This window comes from Sander lucioperca, chromosome 11 (genome assembly GCF_008315115.2).
Source record: "Sander lucioperca isolate FBNREF2018 chromosome 11, SLUC_FBN_1.2, whole genome shotgun sequence".
NCBI lineage: Eukaryota > Metazoa > Chordata > Actinopteri > Perciformes > Percidae > Sander > Sander lucioperca.
Window position 1 is genome coordinate 6,484,823 of NC_050183.1, and position 22,335 is coordinate 6,507,157.

A 22,335-nucleotide genomic window follows, 5' to 3' on the forward strand; every position below is an offset into this window, starting at 1 on the left:
ACTGCTAAATAAATGACCTGTACATGACATTCACACTGTTGTGTATCTTACTGTAGAAGACAGAGGGTGGGTCATGGAAAAAGGAGTAGGAGGTGAAGAAGAGCAGGTAGGTGCTGTATGACCAGGACATGGTGTAGAAGACCAGCTTCCACGCGCTCTCTGGCATCTTGGCAGCATCTTTGGGCAGCAGCCTGCACCACTGTGCTAGAGGCTGCAGGGACAGAGCAGAAAGAAGAACCACAGTCAGAGGAGAGGAGGTGTGAGGAAGTCACTCTCAGAATTAATTTAGCTGCTTCTTTAAGCATGCGGCTGGGTGAGCTGCTGGGAGGTCCTTTAGACACAACTGATTAATTTAGATGGTGTTCTTTTACAGAATTGTAAAATTCAATACAATGGCTCTTAATTCAATGTGTGGTGAAGCAAAGAATTCACCACATGGGTTATTTAAAGTCTTTTAATGCACTAGTGTCTTCTGAGCTGAAATCATTTGTCTTCGTTTATTTTATTGCAAAGAACCGTTTATGTTGTTCCATGATGTAAAGGCTGATAAATTAAATATTTTGGCCGGTTGGCACACAGATGTTTTTAGAGGGATTGCAACAACCTTAGGCTCATTTTTCTGAACTAATAAACTCTGGCTGCAGAAAACAAATGGGCCTAAAAGGAAGCTAGAATGAAGACATTAAGAGGGTAGTGTACACTGTGTCTTTATAATAAACAGTTGAACTACCACACATGCATCACGTGAAATACCGTGCTATGGTGCACAAAGTTCAAACCAATGGTAGATTTTTGCAGGAAAGATTAACTCAAGTCAACATCCTCTAGTTTATATGGTGGTTTATATTGAGAAATTGATAGTGTAAGATGACACTAATGAGATGTAAGATGACTATTGGCCTGTTGCCAGCACTACTGACAGGGTCAGGATGTTGTTTAGATGCCAGATTATAGATACAGCAGATGTCGTTTTTAGGCAGAAACACATGCTCTCTTTCTGACACACACACGTCATCAGTAAGCAACACTTCATACATTCATACAACCATGTGACCGTCTGCCCACAGAAACGTGTCTTTCACAAGTCTGCTTATGGTTTGCTGTGTAGACAGAAATAGTGGAAGTGGGAGAGAAGGCTTCCTCCATCCGTCCCCCCCCCCAATCTTGCTGCCTCCTCCCCTTTTTTCTCTCTCCCTCTTCTCTCTCTCCAGCCTCTATCTCTATTGTGGCAGCAGAAACTTTGAATCATAATCACGGAGGAACAAAGACGTGCAGAATGTCAGCTAAAATAGGTAAGACAGGTCATCAGTTCGACAGGCAGGTGTTCAGTGTGCCAAGACAGGAAACCAAACCCACCGCCTCACACGCGTACACACACACACACCACTTTGGAAGGCAATGAAATTGTGTAACAGGAGGCAGGAAAGTGAAAGTGGCCGGTGTCAGTGATACAGTACATCTCAGTCAGTTGTTACCAAGCAGCTAGTCTACAGGATATGATACGACAGGGCTCAGTAACCGACTACATTACATATTAATGGAGGGAGTCGCAAATTCTCAGAAAGTCACATTCACAGGGATTCAGGAACTGTATATGTCTGATACTTTGCCTGTGTGACAAAAAGCACAACGCCTTTAGAGTCATTTATCTCTTGTTTATCATCTTACTCATTTCTCTTCATTCTTTTCCTCTTTTTTTCTTTCTCTTTGCCTTCATTCTTATGTTTCTGACTCTTTTGTCAGAAAACTTTTGTTTTGTCTTTTCTGACTCTGCTGTTTTCTGGATTTGATGGAATCCCTGTGTCACACGCAAGAGAGTCAAAACAAGACAAGGGAAGGAAGCTGACAGAGCAACACTGATGGTGAGATAAATTCTAACGGCAACACTTTGTGGTCCTCAAGTCATATCACATGAAGAAGAAGAAGATGATGATAGGCAAAGGCAGGAGGCACATGATCCCACCAGGGGCGGCTGATTGGTTGAGATGGTCGTGACATGTGGAGTGTGTTCATTGAGTCATGCTCAGGACACTCACCACATTCTTTTGAGTTTCTCAGTACATCTGTATCAGTCCCTCTCTATCAGCCCTCCCATCCGCTGTCTCCTCCCCTCCTTTCCCTTTATTTCTCGCTCTTCTTTCGTTCTCTTTCTCCAACCCGTGTCTCTCCAACCCCCCCCCCACCCCCCCACCCCCCCCACCCCCCGGCCTGCAACATTTATTTATAGAAGCCAGCTGTCAACACACAGCATACCCCCCCAGTCTTCCAACACATCACCCCCTCCGATACACAAAAAACATAGTCCTATGCACACTCACGCAGGCTGTAGCACACTTGTGGCTGATACAGGTTACTGCATACACCAGCCATGCCTCTGCAGCTCATACCTTACTTGTTAATCACTATTACTGCCGTCTCACTGTTGCTCGTACTTCTCCATACATACATCTGTTCCGTTTACCCTTTATATTCTTCTACACACTGTTTCACTCTGTCCCGTTTGCATCTATAACACCACTGGTCTAGCTTTCATGCCCTTTCCTCTGTCGTCGTTTGTGGCTACGTTTACACTGCAACTAAACTCATGCGACAAGTAGTGACACAGTTTTCTTTGGAAAGGGTGTCAGCTGCATTTTACAACCAAAGTGGTATTTTTTGTGTTACTTTTGCACCTGAGATGTGTGCACACTTAGTCCCTGTTATATAACTTTATATGACAATATAAGAATAACTGTGTCACAATAACTTTGCCAGAGCCTTCCACACAGTAACATAAACCGCTCTTTTGGTGTCTGATGAGCTTTCAAACTCATGGATCTGATACTCAAACTGGACTCCCTGGATCACATTTCCTCTTCTAATCTGTACCTGTAGCAACACTCCTTCACCAAAGCAGCCCCATGCATTTTTTAATGCAGTGCTCTGTCTGGATTATCACCCAGCATGATTATAGAGCAAGACATTCCTGATTACACCCAGTTTCAAAGTTTAAACTACTTGCAACACCTGTTTTAAGAGTAAGTAAACCCCAAACCTAAATTTGTACGAAATTTCCTATTTGCAGTGGCATGACCCGGCACCAGCTGATAGCAGATTTGTCTTCGGGGTTCAGTTACTGGTATTTGTTAGGGAAATGTGATCTTTTTACTTCCTGACTAATTTTGAACAGAGATGGTCTCTCTGGTCCCGGCCTTTAAGTGACCAAAACCACACAGCAGGGACATAATCTTTGTTTGAAATGCAGATTCTGAGAGATTATATAACAGCCTGCCAATGGCTGCATTATTGTCTCTCTGTGCCAGCCAGCCCACCATCACACTCAGTCCTATCCACCCACTCTATCCATCTACCCTTTAGTTATCTATGCCAGCATACAAAATTGGGGTTTAGTGGGTCAAGGACACTGAGATAATCCACTCGTCCTCTGTCGGATAAATGACAGGGCCTTGAATTACTCAGTTGGGACATGCGACCATTCAACAGTCGTCATGCCCCCCCCCCCCCTCTCTGGCTGAACTCGTTCTCTAGCTCACGGCACGGCATGGCTCCTCTGTTTCTCTGCAGCTGCACCCCATTGCCATCCCGTTCACCCTCCTCTCTAAAAAGCACCCCCCTCTGCCCTTCCTCGAAGCAAGTGACGAGAGAGGAGAGAGGGTGAATGCACTCCAAAGGCCTGTTGCGTAAGAACATAAACTGGGCCACTGAGTCAGGCATACTGGCTCGTGTGGATCTGTTCAATAAGGCCCTCTCTCTCATTCACCCTCTTTCATTCCTTCGATCTCTCTCGTTGATCTGACGTCACTTTGTCAGTCTCAGTGGCCCTTTTAAACCCAATTCTGTCACGGATTCCCTCTGTTCTCTTTACATCTATTTCTAGACTGGGGACTAATGGGATTTTCAGAAGCTAATCCAATGGATGGCCAGAGTTTTAGACTATATTTACATATGCAAGCATATATAGCCTATTTATCTGTGATTAACAACACTATTTGGGGTGTCTTCTAGACTTTTCTGGTGCTATTTGTAGGTTTGAATCGATTCTTTTTATCTTCTTCATTGCACATTTATTATATAACAACTGTATATAATCAGAATATCTGCTTCTATAAAGAGAAAACGATCTCACCCACCCCCACATCCCCCCATTGTTCTTAACAACGTAATGAGCGGACAGCTGTCATTAGGAATAAAGCTCTTGCCCAGATGGAGGCAGAAGCATCCAGAGTTTTTCCTTCACTGAATTTCTATTTTGTTGGTTTTACATGTAACAAGAATTACATGGTAAAAGGTGTGTCAGTGATCTGTTGGAGGTTTTAGGTTCAAAATGTAATAAAGCACATGTTGCTACAATATTTAATCCGTCACACCACAACCACATCATCTTAATGTCATTGATTCAAAAACTGGGACAGTGAGAAAATGGGTTCTCTCTCTCTCTCTCTCTCTCTTACATGTAGCCTAATTGGCAACTGAAAATTATATTTAATGTCTCATTCACATCACAATAGGGGTTTATTCTCCTCCACGTGCAAGTATCCCTAAAACTTTACTGAAAATCTGCATGACTGGCAAATTGCCTTTCCACGTGCATGAGAATAATAAAAGTCCAAAGCAGGAGATTTTCTATTAGTGCAGCAGACAAAATGAAAGGTGACACATCCCTGCTGAGTAACTTGTGATTTTTACTGTTGATACTAGAAGGCAGTGCGTCTGCTGCTACAGTATGTGATATCTCTCTCTCTCTCTCTCTCTCTCTCTCACACATCCATATCCTGCCTTCTGATGAATTTCGATGAGTCAGACTCAATAAAAAGGAAATGGACTACAGATGAAAGACATTCAATCAGAGGAATGTGACTTAGTAGAGAAACTCATTAATCTAATCTCATTGAGAAGGAACACACACACACACACACACACACACACACACACACACACACACACACACACACACACACACACACACACACATATATATATATATATATATATATATATATATATATATATATATATATATATACATACAAAAACAATCTACACTGCACTTCTCAGGTCAGATCAAGCTACCAGATGGTTAATGAAACATTTTCATTGTTCCTTCTGCACATGGAAAATTCCAAGTGAAAAGCAACAAACAACCATTTCCATTTTTATTCCATTTGGGTCAAACTTTGTGAATATCCCGACTATATTTACTCCCTTTTGATACCAATTATTTTTGCTCAAATTTTTTTTTCAACAGGCACCTGAAGGCAACAGATGTTGAGGTTTGCAAGGACAGAAAGACATTTTAATTTGGGAAAAGAGCCCAATCATATCCTTAATATGGACCTGCCATTCAACCAAAAAGAAACGGGCTCTGAGATGTTATTAATTTATTAAAAACATCTGGATGAGGCAAGCAGACTAATTAAAAATCAAACAGCATATGACTTTCCATATGGATGTTGTTTAAATATCTGGCCCACCAGGACAACTTACAATTGCAGATGGCCACTGCTGGAATACTGATGTTGAACCAAGAGGCTGGCTGAACATTTGAACCTAATTTGATTAAAAATACACAATTAGACAAGGCAACGTTGCCGCAAAGCAAATTCATTTGCACGCAAGTACGTCACTGGACGACTAGGTAAATAACCACAATTTATACACCTTCTGACCATTGCAGATTAAGCAATTGTCAGGCTCCCTGCTGACTTGACTGGCTAGTGTAAAAACCTAGCCAACATTCAACAAGTTCAAGGTGTTTGTAGGTCTTGTTGTCTCTACACAAATTTAATTACTTGAACTAAATCGCAAAACATATTCAATAATACTGTGAAACACAGCATTTAAGTCTTTGAATCAGTTGTAAGTTGATGGCATGGCAACTATTATACACACGTACAAAACTTTATCTGACAGCGAAGGAACCATCAACAACCTATTTTTAGTCCGAATTAAACATGCAGTGGTTTCAGTTCCTGCTGTGTAAATACATGAGATGTATTCAAATAAAGACTGGGTTTGAAACCTTTCTGTCTTGTGTGTGTGAGCATGCATATGATTTACCAGCATATATGTGTCACAATTTGTGTGTGCATGAGAGCAGGTGCACCTGTTAGGAGGAGGTCTATCCCATTAGTTGATCCCAGTGGAGGCATTAACCCCCAACTTAGTTCTCAGCACAGCAATGATCAGAAAGGCTAGAGCTACCTAACAGAGAGCAGGAGAGTACATTTCAAGAAAAGCTAGCTGGGCAGATTTCATACACCTCATTCACATTGAACCAAAAATGATAAAGGTGTTTCTAATCATATTGAATACATGATATGTGAAATACATGACATAGGCAACAGCACTGCTGATATAAATCAACATAAGTTAAATCTGTAAATGTATCATGCAAAAAAAAGGCTCATTCTTGAACCCTTTTCCATGTATCCAGGTCTTATCACAAACATTCATTCACCACCCGTGCTGTTGCCACCCTGTTACATTTACTCCACACACAACAGAAATAGTCTACTTCAGTACAGACACACTGTGGCATTTAAGTAGCACACAGTGAGCTCTTTATTTGATGATTCTTTCCATTTTGCTGTGAGCAGGGAACAGGGCTTGTGATGTTTGGTCATATGTTTTTTATTTGTGTCTAATGACTTTCATACTGAAGAGTGTATCATTATTATAATGCTGTCTCTATCTTTCTCTCTGCCATTGTGTATGTTCCAACACTGCAGAAAGAACAACATTATGTGAATTGATGTGTTATTTATGTGAATATACAATACAATTTAAAATCCTCATATTATTACTGGGCTAGTTAACAAAGCGACAGAAAGAGAGTGGAAAAACACCCCAACATAAAAGGATCAGTCTCAGTGAAGTGTTAAGATATTCACTCAAGCTGCTCCCTGTCCAGACTGACAGTTAGAAGACATATGGCTGTCATTTATAATGCACTAGCCATGCAATTGGCAACACAGAGAGAATGTGTGTGTATGAGTATATATTAGGGATCGACCAATATGGATTTTTTAGTGCCGATTTCATCAGCCTTAGCCGATGACTGATACGGGCTGCCGATTTTCTTGAGCCGATATTTGGAGCCGATACTGCTTTTGCTCCCTCAATTTACATCATAAAAATGTAAACCCAGCCACACTGGATTTGTTTTTGGAATCTGCTCTGCCATTTCTTTAAAAATAATAAACAAAAACACAGTGTCACTTCTGCAATCATCTTACATTCATATCACCCAAATGATGTGTGCAATGTGCATCATATGGATGGGTGCACTGCATATGGTTAACTGTGCAAGGGTAAAAGGCTTTCATTAACATCTCCAACACAGCCTTGATGATGCATTGCTTGCTGACATATTATGAGACAGATATAATCAGGTCATCACAAAATGTCCTTTGTCAACACATTTAAATAATTTAATAAAAACAATAAACCTGAAAAGTAGCCATTGAAATAAAGTGCTTGATTCGTAATTTAAGACTGCCATGGTGCTAGTGGTGGAGGGGCAGTGCATGGTCTGCACCTGCACACAGAGCTGCCTGTGGACGCCTGTCTGTAAGTAATGCCGGGAAACGGCAAACGCAGCAGCGGCGTATTGGCCGATGCAGATACACGTAAAAACGCAAATATCGGCCCAATATATCGGCCCAATATATCGTCCGGCCAATAAAATCGGTCTATCACTAATATATATATATATATGATCTCCAATACTAAGATACTACTCATTCTTTGCCAAAATATAATGTCTCCAGGAGATGAAATTAAGATACAGAAAAAAGAAGGAAAGGTGAGATTAGGTGAATTGAGGGGGGAGGAGGACAATTACATTTAGCATAGGAAAGTGCACCCTTTCTGATTACGAGTCCATGCAGATGTACCAGTTCATCCACAAACAGAGGGAGAGAGACTGGGATGGAGAAACTGATCTAATTGCATCTGAAGAATGCTTCTAAGATCCTACCCATGAACTAAAGTAAAGAGAAGCACACAAATAATGATAAACACCCTGTGGACACACACACACACACACACACACACACACACACACACACACATACACACACACACACACATGGCCTAAGAGTGCATGAAGATGATCACAAAATGTCCTCCAACCACTGCACTCTCACACTGTTATAGAGTGGCCTTGTTAGAGGACAGACAGCTGCTAAGTGTGAAGCCTACAGTGTGTTCTTGTCTAATGACATCCTGTCCACTGTGTCTATCAGGAGGCAAGGAAGGGAGACAGAAAGCGAGAGGAAGAGAAAAAAAGGTTGAGAGGCTGACCACAGCAGCTCTGTAGCGGTCAAGGCCTCACAGCACATTCCAGTTGACCAGAGGAGAGTCAAGACTGTCACAGTCAGCAAACAGAGCCGAGTTATGATCCTGCTTTGTACCTGGTGGTACATATGGCTGCTTTGGCTGTGATTCACCATGTTAAAGAGTATACAGGCCATCCCGCTGTTTCTACCGTCAGTTATATCATCAATACATCTGGGTTTTATACAACAACAACTCCAGGCTTGTACTGAATTATGGTATATGAAAGAGTCTTCTACAAAATACTGCATTAAATATGGAATACATCAAATATGGAGAAACAAACCTGAAGGCTGCACTCTTTTCTGTTCACCTGATGGAGAGCATAAGAGTAGGGATGAAACGAACGCTTGTTTTTATTATCGATTAAACTGCCAGTTTTCTTTCCCGATTTATTGATTAAGTCTATAAAACGACTAACAGTAGAGAAAAAATGCCCGTTGCTACTTCACAGAGCCTAATGTGACATCTTCAAATATCTTGTAATGTTCAACCAACAGTCCAAAATCCAAAAATATTCAATTTACAATTATGTAAAACAAAAGAAAAGCATAACAATCCTCACACTTCAAATTAAACCAAAGAATGTTTTGTGTTGCATTTTTTGGTTTTTCTTTTGATTACCTAATCGATTAATCAACTAACCGTTGTGAGCTCTACATAAGCGTCTACATGTGTCTGGAGTGAGTGTTCATTAGCAGAGAAATAGGAGGTTTGTGGGAACACGGTTAAGAGTTCTTTAATTTGGGCGCCTGGCCAGCTCACCTGGTAGAGCACGCACCCATGTACAGAGGCTCAGTCCTCGACGCAGCGGGCACGGGTTCGGTTCCGACCTGCGGCCCTTTGCTGCATGTCATTTCCCCTCTCTCTCCCCATTGATGTCTAAGCTGTCCTGTCACAAATAAAGGCCTAAAACGCCAAAAAAAGTAATCTTAAGAGTTCTTCAATTTACCAAACTTTTAAATTGTTGATACATAATTCATATCTGTCTCTTTTAACAAATAATATTTGCTGATAATGCAAATGGCTGGCAAAAATAGTTTGTATAAAGGGACCAAAAGGTTAAAAAAGGCAGTGATATGGAAACCTGCTCCTAAACTTGACAAGCAAGACACCAAATACGTCAGTAGGAAATTTGAACTGGACAGCTTGATGCTGAGTGCATTACAGGTTGGAACAATCCTGCAGGAGGCCAACCCTACAAGTGCACAAAGCCATCAAACATTCAACTTTTTGCAGACACACAAGGTTTAGAACATATTGTAGCACTGAAATTAGGCATAATCAAAAACATACACAAATATGATGGATAATTAGACTTATATAACACAGCTATCACAGTGACAAATTGTGATTTATTGAAGCACAACCTGTGTGTGGGAAACAAAGGGTCTGACAGTTTTGTGAACCCATAAGTGCTCTCAGTATGTATGATGTATGACACACTGAAGCACACAGAGCAGAGCAATAGATCACGTGTCAAGTGATGGCTAAAGTGCTGCCCGCTTAAACGCTATGTGGTGATAAATTAGATAGCTGAAAAGAGAGGAGAGGAGGATGTAACTAATAATAACCAAACTTCCGAGCAATTGCTTGCAATCAGTGTCAAAATTACAAGCAAGTTTCACCTGAGTGGGCACTTTTCGCTGAATGGAAAGCACTTCCCCTTTACCACAAATTCAGTATCAGGTTTCTCTCTGTGGCTCGAATGCAGAACAATGAGCAGGGGCTCACTGGAAGGTGATCTGGGATTTGTAGTTGGAGGACCATGTCAAACCTCAGGCTGTAGCACATTTAAAACAGCAGCATGCTACTCGGCTCTATGCAGGGAGATAAGCTCTGCAACAAGACTGGAGCTGGCAAGCATACTGCTGCTCTCCTCTTTGAGTGACTGCTTCAGAGTGTGAGTGTGAGTGTGAGTGTGTGTGTGTGTGTGTGTGTGTGTGTGTGTGTGTGTGTGGCCATGGCCATGGGAGGCATTTATGAGAGTGGTTATAAACTGCTGCAGCTAGGAGGGCTTGACCACTGTCTGCCTTGAGCCTTTCCCAATTTAAGTCTTTTCACCCATGGCATGTAAACATAGATGTGTGACAGAGAGAGAGAGAGAGAGAGAGAGAGAGAGGGTGGGGGTAATGAATATAGTTTATACACAAAGTAGTGATGTGGACTGCAGTTATATCTGCGGATCGGGCCAGTCGGGTCATATCAATTACTCATTAAGTAGTTAACAGAGAGCAAAGCTGCAGCAGATGAGTGCGTCCCCATTAACAGAGACGCTGTGCACATTTACGCGCAAGGAAGAGCAGCATAACTCAATTATTATATTTACTATTATTTCAGAAGTCAAAAGTTTTCATCTGTGTCTGCGGTCAAGTTTGTAACTAAAGTTTTTAGTTTTGCTACTTAAATGTCCCACGATATTAGCTGTACTGACATTACTGCATGCATGGAAACTTTTACAATTACTGAAAGCAGCCTCTATAATCATCATTAAAGTCAATCGTTAAAGAAAACCCTTACACAGCAATACAATAAATCATTTTAAAAGAAACATAGCCTACAAGGACTGGTAGAGGGGCAGTGAAATGTCCATGCACGTCTCTAAATCGGAGAAAATAATTAATTCAGGTGGGTGGAGGGTGGATGATTTTTAGCATACTGTGCTCATCTGACAGATATCATAAAATGCAGCATATGACAAAACAATGGACAGCTGTGCCGCACGTCATATTTAATTGACGTTGCCTTAAAATGATGGCTCAGAGGCACGGATGTCTAAATTTGCTCTCTTTTTCAGATTTCTCCTCTCTTTACTATTTTCTCACCACCTTCTCCACTTTGCATTAATATAGCAGGAAGTTGCACGTGCATGCTTGAATGCACACACAAACATATCTGAAACCTCACACAGACACTTACACACAAGCATATAAATGCAATGCACAACTCATAGACCACCATATGAACACCTATTTATATCATGCAAGCAAACAGAGACATAAACCTTTACACGACAAATGTGTGCAGAGTGAAGCTGAAAAAACAAAAGAGGAAGGAGTACAGCTACTTTCACACGACACGATGAGTCAGGAGATTATGCACATTATTTTTATGTAACAGTAGAGCAAGTGGTTTATCAACAAGTTGTTTATTTTAACCTGAAAAGGTGGCGCTCTGGCTCATACACTCAAGCATCAAACCAAAAGTGAAACATGATGGAAACCACTCACTAAAGCAAACAGTACTGTGCACAGCGACCATCCCCATTCCCAACACACTCGCCTTAGCTCACCCACCAGCATGCTCACAGACATTTGAAAAGATGGTACCATGTGGAAACTGGTTTTCTTGTTAGGTTAACATAAACACAGAACAGTTGACACATAGAAAAAAGTTGATCCATCCGACCTCAGCGTTTGCAATCTTGCAATCTTTACCTTATTTCCCAGCTTTTGAACAGCCGTGTTCATGGACCACATTCAGCCACCATAAAAGCAAGCGTCCATCCACAGTCTTATGTCTAGCAGTGTGCTTGAGGACACTGAATCCTTGATTGAATTGATCAGCTGTGAAAATAAATCTTCTCAATACAGGAGATTGAATATCTCATTCTCAGTGAGAGGGTTCCATCAGAAGGCATTAGTCTCACACTTTTATGGGTTACACATTGTAACAAGATGAGACTGCTGTCTTTGTGGTACTACTGACTGAGTGCAGTGACCTGAGCATACAAAATCAAGTATCACTCTGCTGCTTTCACAATTGGAATCTCACTGTACAGTGAAAAACTCAGAGAGTAAGTGGATATTTTAAGTGGGTCAACCTTCATTTGTCAACCATGACTGGGAGTACTGTAAGTAACAAAACAGGAAACTAATTATTTTCATCTATCAGCTCTTGTGGCAGATGTGTTCTGAAATTCAACATCAAGGTAACTAAGGTAACACAGACTCATTGCCTTTACTACGCAGACTGATCATGCTTACTGCTGTGTGTAGTCCGCCCCCCCAAAGGCCCATTCTGAGCCAGGAAAAACCATGATATTAATGCCTATGTCATTTCTTTAGCACATTATTTGAGGTCCAAACAGTGTTTTCATAGTATGTCAACCAACATGCACTCCTCACATCAGATTACACAGTGCTTTGTCCACTGATGTGTAAATGTCCATAAGGTTTCATGAGCTCTGAACCTAATTAAGTATGTGTGCTCAGGATTGTCTGTGCTGTCATCTATTCTGCTTATAGCTGCTATTGTGTAGTTCAACAAAAAAAAAATTAAAAACCACAATTCAAGCATTACTGACATGGTAATAAATGTGTTTACTTAACGTCCAACTAAACAAGTGAGAAAGCATCTTGTATAGTTCAAATCAGTGCAATTAGCTGAGCTCACATACAACCTCAAATAATGTAGTTGTACGCTTCTGACAACCCACCCCAGCTTTTGTGATGTATAACAGCAATATTCATATTGCATTAGCTCAGCACGACTGACCTTACACTGAACCCATCCTCTTCATCCCTAATGTAAGCTCTGCAAAGGTGGTGTTACACATGCACTAAATAACCAAGGTATCACTGGCCGATTCTTAATTCTCCCAACATAAAAAAAAATCTCACCTTATCCTTCACAGACCGCCCTTAAATGGGGTTTGTTCCATAGGACACACACACACACACACACACACACACACACACACACACAGCCTCGTTCTTTGCATTCTCAGGCCACACATGGGGCCCTGAGCGACAGTATACTGCTGTAGTATCATCGTCATCTGGCTTCTGAGTGGCATATTAATATAATGTAGATGCAATAGTTCAAATTCGTTATCTTGTCATTCCATTTAAACTGAGATTAGCCATTTCTTTGTGTAGCATCTCTTTGTGTATTTGGCCATTGTGGGCAATGTTGCAAATCAATGAGCACAACGATGAGTGATGGCAGTTTAATTTGTATATGATTTTTGTATCAATGTGAAGAAACACTTTGAACAGTTAGGTATTGGATTAGCCAAAATACACATCTTGCTTTTTGGTTATTATATTCTTAACCGTTTAATAAAGTTTCTAGAAAATGTATTATTTTAGGATACTGTGATATAAAATTACAAAAACTTAATTTTATCCATATTCCCCACCCCTGATTTCAGCATAGTTTGTGTGTGAAATAGAGAAAGAGACAGAGGGAGAGCTCAAAAGTATAGATAAGGGTGATAACTGTCTAACATGCACACATTCTGTTCCTCCTGATTTGCTTCTTTATCTTATGCCTACAACTGGATCTAATTTGTTAACATGTGTTATAGCCTACTCACTCTCAACTGCTGTCTCACATTCAGTCAGCCCAGAGCACGTGCCTTCAGTCACAACGCCTGAGAGATGGAAGACACCGAGGCCACACTTCTGCAGTGCTGGGGCTCTAATTAGAGGAATATAAGCTACTAAACCCTTTAATTAAGGGTGTCTGTAAATTAACCTTGGGGAGATGGGAGGATCGGATCAGTAGGTGTTGTGATAGTGTGTCACCCACCTGAAACAGACATTCTGTCAGTCCCCGCCTGACCTGCGTCCACAAAAATGCACAAAAGAAGAACAGGGTGATCTCGGTCAAGGTAATGTTTGCATTATCCAGGAGAGTCCGTTTCGAGAGCTCCAAACCGCAATGATTACAGTCTCTCCATGCGCCCAGCATTACGGTGGAGGCTCTGGTGATGAGGTCCAAGTATCCCGGCATGGGCTCCACTTCCACGGGTCCGGCGTCCCCGGTATGACCGCTCATTGTGGTGCGGCGCAGGAAGAACAAAAAAGGGCAGAGGGAGTGCAGGGAGCAATACTGTCCAGACTGTGTGTCTAATCCGTGAACCAGCTTGCTAGCTCACCTAAAAACGCTAAAACAAGCTTATCTAACCAGCTTACCCTCTTCAGTAGCTTAATTCTTTGTTTTCCAATTTAAGACATGGGCCCATTCTTCGCGACCAGGACAGTTTTATGAATGATAGCAGGGCCTACCTGGTCTGACCAGAAACACCGGCTATAATGCTGTATTTGATAGTCACACAAGCCAATTATCAAATGAGGTTTTGACAATTAATGTGAGCCATTAGAGCCCGTCTGGTGGAGGTTTATTCTGATCGTCATTCCGCTACGCACACAGGCTCATCAGCGCGTCCTGGTTGGCCGCCTAGCTAAGTTATATCAAACGCACACAATAGCGAATGGACCAGCATTGGCTGCAGTTTCCAAGCTAATCTAGTTGAATACTTAAATAAATTGCCCTAAAACGTGATGGAGGTCACACACATGAACGATTTCAGCTTGCGATCTGACTTGGCCTTTCCTGCGCCAAGCCCAGCCAGCACATGCGATTATTGCGCCGCTACACTGTAGCGTCTAATCTTTCCGTTATTCGCCTTATGTATCGTTAACGCCTCTGTACCATTTCATGAGTGAGAACAGCAGATTCCTCACCGGCACACAGAGCCAAGTTATTCCAGCGAAGGGGGGAAAAGGATAGATAAAAATATTATCCTATGAAGATCCTCCTCCGCTGCTGCTGCCGCTCTGGCCTGATCAACGTGTCCGTGGCTGCGTTGTGACAAGCCGCGCTTCGCTTTCAATGGGTATCAACTGGTAAATTGAAAAGCGTACAGCGTACGTTTATGCGAAATGAAGAAGAAAAAAACCGAGGGGCGTGACGTAATTAGTGTCCGCTATCTTCGTTCTGAACCCTCTGCTTGAGGATTAAAAAGGATGACTTAAAGAGACAGTGCAGACAAATGCTTCATACAAGACTAGGTGCAACACACATCACAAAAAATGTGAAAGAAATCACCAATAAACACTTTAATTTAACTGGCTTAATTTCATGGTGTTTGCATGCACACACAAAACCACACTTCAAACACAACACAGGTTTTAAGCATTTATTATAATTTCAAAGGAATGCTGACATTACAACAGATGTGATGATTTCCATAAGAGAAAGTCAAATTAATAAAGAATGGACATGTTTCATCTACTCCCAGGGGAAATGATGACATCTGGTCTGGTTTAAATATTACAGCCAAAAGTGACTTTTTTTTCTGACAAGTAGAAATATCAAAACAAATACAGTTATGCAGGTTAGACTTGCTAACTTTATGGTGTTATACTAAAGTCTATTGTTGTGGTGTCTCAGTAAAAGCAGATGTCTTATGCAGTAGCGATGGGAGCATACTGCATCACTAGTCTGTCAAACTCATTCTCCTGCAGGGAAACAAAGAACAGAGAAACCAGTTAAACACCAGGAAAAACATCTGACCAGCTGTGCATCGCATGGTTTGTTTTGGTAATGGAATCCAGTTTTAGTATGTTGATGTACATCTGCACTCCTGTGTAATTAAAAACACACTGTGTGACAAAGGCTAAAGATTCAGAGTTTAATGCACACATTGACTTTGCTCCAACGACATCTGCTGCCCAACATTTAAAACAACCAAGCCAGGTAATTCAATGATAACAGAGTAAAGGTTATGAAGGCTTGTCAACAACTGAGTGGAACTTGTGAACCTAAATAGCCCTGGCCAAAGGTCAGAGGCCTCCCTCAGAATAAAATGCATTGAATAACAAATATAGACACAATCAAGTTACCTTGGCTAAGTAGTCTTTGAGAAATGGGTGGGCTCTGTGCGCATCTTTCAGCTGAGAGAGGTACCGATTGGTTACCTGAGGGCAGACGTAAACAGATGTCGCAAAAGTTAGAAAGTTAAAGCCAAAAAAAAAAAAAAAATTATATATATATATATATATATATATATATATATATATGTATGTTTTTCAGGGACTTTAAAACTGAAAAGAGATTGATCAAGAAAACTAACAATATGTGAACATTTATCATTAGTCAGGAAGCCATATAGACTAAAAAAGTCAATTCAAAAGTTACTCTCTACTACCACACTTGAGGATTAGATGCGTTGTCTACATGATTCCGGTTAACCTTGAATGAGATGTGCTAATTAGTGGTTATCACAGTTGGACACCATTTAATGATGGCTTAACATCAATGCGCAGCATTCTATCACACTATCAAGTCTATCAAACACTGAGATAGATAATTGAGTCTTTATCTTATGAACTTGATGTTGAGTTCCAGGGTGTACTACTCATACAGCACTAAACCAGTGGAAATGCTTAGATAACACTTTTCATGATAGAGGACAAACGCAATCAAGAAATTGTTGAATGCTTTTGTCGGCTTCAATCAAAGCAAACACACAAAATTGCTGAGAAGAGCATCTTTCACTCTTAGCGTAATGTTATTGGACAAAGAGATTTCAAATCCTCGTTGACTGAAGAGGAAGTTTGTCTAAAGGAAACTGCTAAAGTGAAGGCTGTTGAAGAGTTGGGTTGGCATTGGGTCCAAAGTCTCACCTCGGGAGCTTTGCCCATGTGCTGAGTTAGCACTATGAGGTTGATCAATGTTTCAGGGTGACTGCTGTCCTAAAAGGGGGGGGGGGGGGAGAGAGAGAGAGAGAGAGAGAGAGAGAGAGAGAGACAGATGGACAGAAAGTGAGAGACTCAAAACACAAAAACATGGAGTCAAGACAGTGAAAGAAAATATAGTACCTTCTGTTTCATGTTCAAGTTTCATGTCACTTACTGAGATGACTTTAATTTCCTTTATCACAAGTACAGCAGACAAGGTGGCGCAGGTTGCTGTGCAGTATTTCAGCCCAATGTTAACATCTGCCATGAATTGAATTATGCGCCAAATGTTCATATTTCTACATACACGTCAAATTCTGTTTATCTTTTCATTTTTATTTATTCCACTTGCTAGGCAGAATGTGTGCATTAACATTGACGTAAAGTCACATAATACTCTTGTGTATGTTCTGTATGTTTAGTGAAAAAGAACATCAATGAATAGCCATCGCTTTGTAATAAATGAACCAATAAAACAAGAAGAAGTGAAAATAGAAGCTCAGAAAAAACATTTGTGAAAGACTTCACTCACACTAGAGTCTGACTGAGGTCTGGTTTTAACAGTCAACATAACTGAGCTTGTACAACTTTAAAAACAAACCTGACATCCTTTTGGACACTAAGTTGCAATATTTGTAAAAGGCAAGATAGAGCATCGTATATTTAATATTCATATCGTATAAAAAATTAAAATGTACAAACCTTATAAGCAAAACTACTGCAAAGTGAATATTTTGTTGCCAACTTATTATGGATAACATACAATAACTGTAGACTAGAAAATAGTTTGTGGTGCCCTCTGCTGTTACAATGTGAACAGTTAAAATGTTTAAATTGTTGTGAGAAGCATCCACAGAAAACGTTTGGCTTATTTCTGAGACTTGTGATATTAGAGCTTAAGTCTATTAGAATAAATAGCCTCATTACTTAGTTAAACATGTTTTGTGACAAATTGGTATGCTACTGTGTGTCTATAAAAACACATATTGAATCATATTAAATATCATTATTTTCATTTGTAAAAGTTGTGATCTATTTTAATCTGAGTTTACTCAAAAATAATTTTGAATGCATCTTGTAATGGGTTTAACCCTGTATGCATATTACACTTCCAGCACAACTCCCCTGTATAAGCAGGCATTCATTAGGGATTTAATTATGAAGGCTATGAATCTAATACGGGCCTCAGAAACAAGCTACCAAAAGCTTCAGCTGAATTAACTGTGCATGTAAGTACACTGAAGTGTGTTTAGTATGTCAGAAAATGTGTGATGAAGAGACAAAACAAGAGGGATAAAAACTAAAACACAAACTATTGTCATCTAACCTTGTCAAGTGCCTCCTGTAGCACTCCTTCAGCCTCCTCCCACTTGTTCTGAGCCATGTAACAGGCTGCCTGCCCGTTGAGGAGCAGCAGTGTAGATGAGTACTTGTCCGACATCTCCTGGAAAATGTAGTAGGCATCCTGCAGCTTCTCTCCACCCTGGAACAACAAGCAGAATGCAATAAAATGTAGGCCAGAAGAAATCTGAGTGTTCAGCGTGATAATGCTGAAAAGTCAATAATAAGTGAACAACTATTTTTTTTTTTTTTTAAATGGTGTCAAGGGTGCTCACTGCTCCTGAAGAGTTGGAAGAACTCAAATGTGCAAATTAAATGGAACACAGTCCTTCTTAGACCTGGTGAGATTAGCTTTATACTGCACCAAGAATTGCTACATACTTCTACGCAACATACAAATATACATATATTGGTATGGTGATGTCAAACAAATGTAACTGAATGTCTCCTCACCACCGCAATATTAACCCAGGCTGTGGCCAGCTGGGTTAGAGTAGCATCCTCATCCTGCTCCTGCATCTTCTTCAGCTCTTTCCTGTCAATGAGAAGAATATCATGTCATAGGTATTAGAGGAATACAGTCCCATTTCAAATAGGCAGTATATACTTTAGTGTATGCAGTCTCTTAGTTGTTATTTAGTAAGTCCAGACTTGGCAAATTACATTACTAAACAAATTCAAAAAAGCACCTGGATGTTTTCCATGAGACAATAAACAAATCTAACCTTACAAATCAATGCAAATCATCCATTGTTTATATGTTTTGCCATACCTTGCCAGGTCAACACGATCCAGACTCAGCAACACCTGAATGGTCATGGCCATGCTGAATAATAAACAAATGTTCAGGTCAGTTTAGTCATGAAAACAACCTTATAAGTGACCAACCAGAGAGAATTGTAGAGCAAATGTGAGTATAATGACTTCAGAATGCAAAGTTTGTTAATCTCTGTCTCTTACACACATGCCAATATATCAGCCTTTTTTATTATTTCAGTGAATTTAATTGCACAGTGAGTCAAGAAGCAGGTTACCTTTTTGAGAAAAATCCATACTTCTTTCTCAATAAACATGCAAAAATTATTTGACATGACCTCATAATTAACCTGTGCATCATGAGCATCTATTAAACCAAAGTTGTTTTTTATGAATTAACATTAAAGCTAAAAGGTGTAATGTTCATTAATATATTATTGTGCTAATTATTTTCATTTGTACGCCAAAATGTGGTGAGAAACAAAACCTGGTGCACTTTCTGGAGACACCCTTCATTTAATGTCTTTTGTCAGAACGGGCCTATTTAGTGAAGATGACGATGCAGTCGAAGTTGATAATTTTAGTAATTCGGATACTGTTCACATTAGCTGGGTGGTTGATGACAGTTCAAAGCAAGGACGAAACTAATTCCATTATCTTTATTTTAGTTGCAATGGAAGTACTGTGTGGAAAGTAACAGATTCTATTTTCTCTGCAGATATATTTACTAGAAATTATTCTGTAACATGAACAAAATCTTTCTGAGACTTTTTAAAAGTAAAACCTTGATCCCTTCTTACCACTCAAGGCTTTCTCCTTGGTGCAGAGTCCTGAGAGCAGCATCAGTGTTCATCTCATGGTAGTAGATGGAGGCAGCCATGAGGAGGAAGGTGGTGTTGGAAGCATCCACGCTCCTTGCCATCTTTTGGTCTAGATCAGCAACAATAGCATCCCTGTGAGAGGAAAAAATAGCAACAGGGAAATTGTTTAGACAATGAGAACTTTAAACTCAAGAGAATCCTTGAATCACAATCAGGCACTAAGGTAGAAGGTGTTTAGTAATCTTAACACACAATTTCATTTAGACTTTTAAAGATTGAGGCTGGATGATTTATTGAATATATGTTGGATATTATTTATTTCTGTTGAGCTTACTAAAGTATATAATTAAATATAATTATAACAAATGAAGTGGTAAAGTCTTGTTTGAGATGAGCCCCGTCTGCGCAGAATAGATCATCGGTGATCGCCGCCCAATGCATGCCGGTTAGATTTGTGTCCGACTTGTGCTGCGTTCATGCCACCTGGGAATAACAGGGACCACCCCTGTGGTTACGTTGTTTTTCCAACTACCAGCGTTCACATGGTTGGGATGCGTGTTCTTCTTCTTCTGTTATATTGGCGTTTGGGATAACAACTTGTTGCATGACTGCCACCAATGGTTGGCCGTAGCCTAGAGCATCAGGTGTGTGAAAGACGAGACGAAGAGACGAAAGAGACGAAATCTGTTCAGATTACGGATCATCTACAGTGTGTTGTTAATTAAAATCAGCAACAGATCATATGTAGAGCATTTTAACAGCTACTCTGTCATAATTAAAACAACTGAGACTGTGTACAAGCTGATATATGGGTCTGATAACATTTTATTAAATCGGAATCGGACCACAGTGTTTCTGTGACTTCCTGTTCAGCCTGAAGGTTGCTTGAATCTGCTGGAAACTGTCCAACTTGACAGCGGATTTTTGTCCCTGCCCCCGGCTGCTGCCGTCTGATCTTGTCAACTTTACAGGCGAGGCGCAGTTCATCTCGAACGAGCCTACAGTTTCTGGAGTGTGACTGCATATCTGCCTGTAATGTTTGGTGCTTAGTCTAATTGAAAGCTTCCTCAGCTAAAAGTGTTCAGATGTTAATGAATGTATTGAGTAACTGTCTACACAGCTATGTTCCTTCCATGGCGACCTGAAAGTCAAATGCAAGCTCTTACCTTTTGCTATCACTGGACAGATACTCAGCCAACATCTTGACAGCCTGAAGCTCTGGTGGAGAGTTGCCCTTGATGTCATCCAGGACCACAGCATACTTTCTCTGCAATAACACAAAGCACAACAGGTGTGGGTGAGCAGGGTTGTAATCTGCCAAACAACAGTGATAGCGATGAATATAAAGTAGCTATCAGCTAATGACAAGAAACTGAGCTCAGTGTGATACATAACATTTCTACTTGAGAAAATGACACTTAAAAAACAAGGTTTACCTGGGCAATGTATGCTCTGTACAAAAACATGTCCCTTTCAGTCTCCTTCTCCGGTGCTGATGGCTTTAAAGAAGAAAAAAAAAACGGTATGTTATAGAGAAACATTCGCTAACGAGAGCACTGATGCTCGAAAACGCCATTGACTGCAGTTAGACAGAGAGGTAAATAATGGCCGAAACAGTTTATTTTAAAACGTTCAACTGATGCCAGGTTAGATACTTACCTTCACCTTCTGAGCCTCGTTAATACACTGTTGATAACTGCCAATATAATAGGCATTTTTTACATCGAAGAGTTCATCAACATCCCCCTGCTGCGCCGCCATCTTTGATTACAGAACGTCCTGACACGTAGCAAAAATACGTCACCTTCCTGCTTTTAACTGAGGATTGTGGGAAGTTGAGTTCAACAACAAAAGCACAGGTGGGTGGTATAGACATGCAGTTAGAAACATAGAGTGATTAAAAATCGTTATGGGGTAAATTGATATTATTTTGCCCTAAAACAAATTGTGTATCCGTTTAAACAAATATACATTTATAAATGTACAGCAATTCATGTAGGCCCTTGTTAGACTACTTAAAACGATGGTGAATGGTGAACTGGGCTAGTTGGATTACCTGAGTAATAGCGGTTAGATTAATTTATATAAAACCACTCTTATAACACTACTGTACATACAGTAATCTGACCCAACTGTGATGCCAAAAGGGTAGGCAGTTAGCTAATCAGTTTCAAAGGCATGAGTGCCAGTATATCTTATTTACAGACAAACTGTGGCATAATTAGAGCTAAATGAATTAGTCAATAAATCAGTTAGTCGATTGACAGATAATTAATCTGCTTCACTTGATTAATCACGGTCACTTTTCCAGAAAAAAAATCCTGCTTTTTTTCTTATTGTCCAATAAACTGAATATGTTTTAGATTTCTACTTTTGGTTAGACAAAACAAGCAATTTGAAGACATCACCTTGGGCTCAGGGGAATTGTAATCAGCATTTTTCACAATTGTATGACATTTTTTAGACCAAACGATATCGATCAATGGAGAAAATAATCGGCAGATTAATCGACAATGATAATAATTGTTTGTTGCAGCCCTAAACATTACACTATCACCCATTAAAAATGTCATATTACAAGACAAAGTATCATTGTGGAATAGAGCAAT

General features: G+C 40.3%; 2 protein-coding genes across 2 annotated transcripts in view; both read right to left on the reverse strand.

Annotated features, from left to right (window-relative positions):
• The window catches only part of cers1 (ceramide synthase 1), a 30,307-nt gene extending 15,268 nt beyond the window's left edge, over nucleotides 1–15,039 (reverse strand). Inside the window, exons 1-2 of the mRNA XM_031307084.2 lie at nucleotides 13,873–15,039; nucleotides 52–211 (exon numbers count right to left, since the gene is read on the reverse strand). Coding sequence (XP_031162944.1) covers nucleotides 52–211; nucleotides 13,873–14,121 — 409 coding nt within the window. The 5' untranslated portion in view covers nucleotides 14,122–15,039. The remainder of the gene's footprint in view (nucleotides 1–51; nucleotides 212–13,872) is intronic.
• Nucleotides 15,040–15,251: 212 nt separating this feature from the next.
• cope (COPI coat complex subunit epsilon) lies at nucleotides 15,252–21,555 on the reverse strand. The gene is made up of 10 exons (XM_031307085.2): nucleotides 21,386–21,555; nucleotides 21,163–21,225; nucleotides 20,893–20,993; nucleotides 19,706–19,858; nucleotides 18,922–18,975; nucleotides 18,603–18,684; nucleotides 18,136–18,291; nucleotides 16,755–16,823; nucleotides 15,972–16,046; nucleotides 15,252–15,587 (listed from the first exon to the last, which is right to left on the reverse strand). Exons 1-10 carry the CDS (start codon nucleotides 21,485–21,487, stop codon nucleotides 15,534–15,536), a joined length of 909 nt encoding a protein of 302 aa, XP_031162945.1. The 5' UTR covers nucleotides 21,488–21,555; the 3' UTR covers nucleotides 15,252–15,533.
• Between the last annotated feature and the right edge of the window lie 780 nt (nucleotides 21,556–22,335).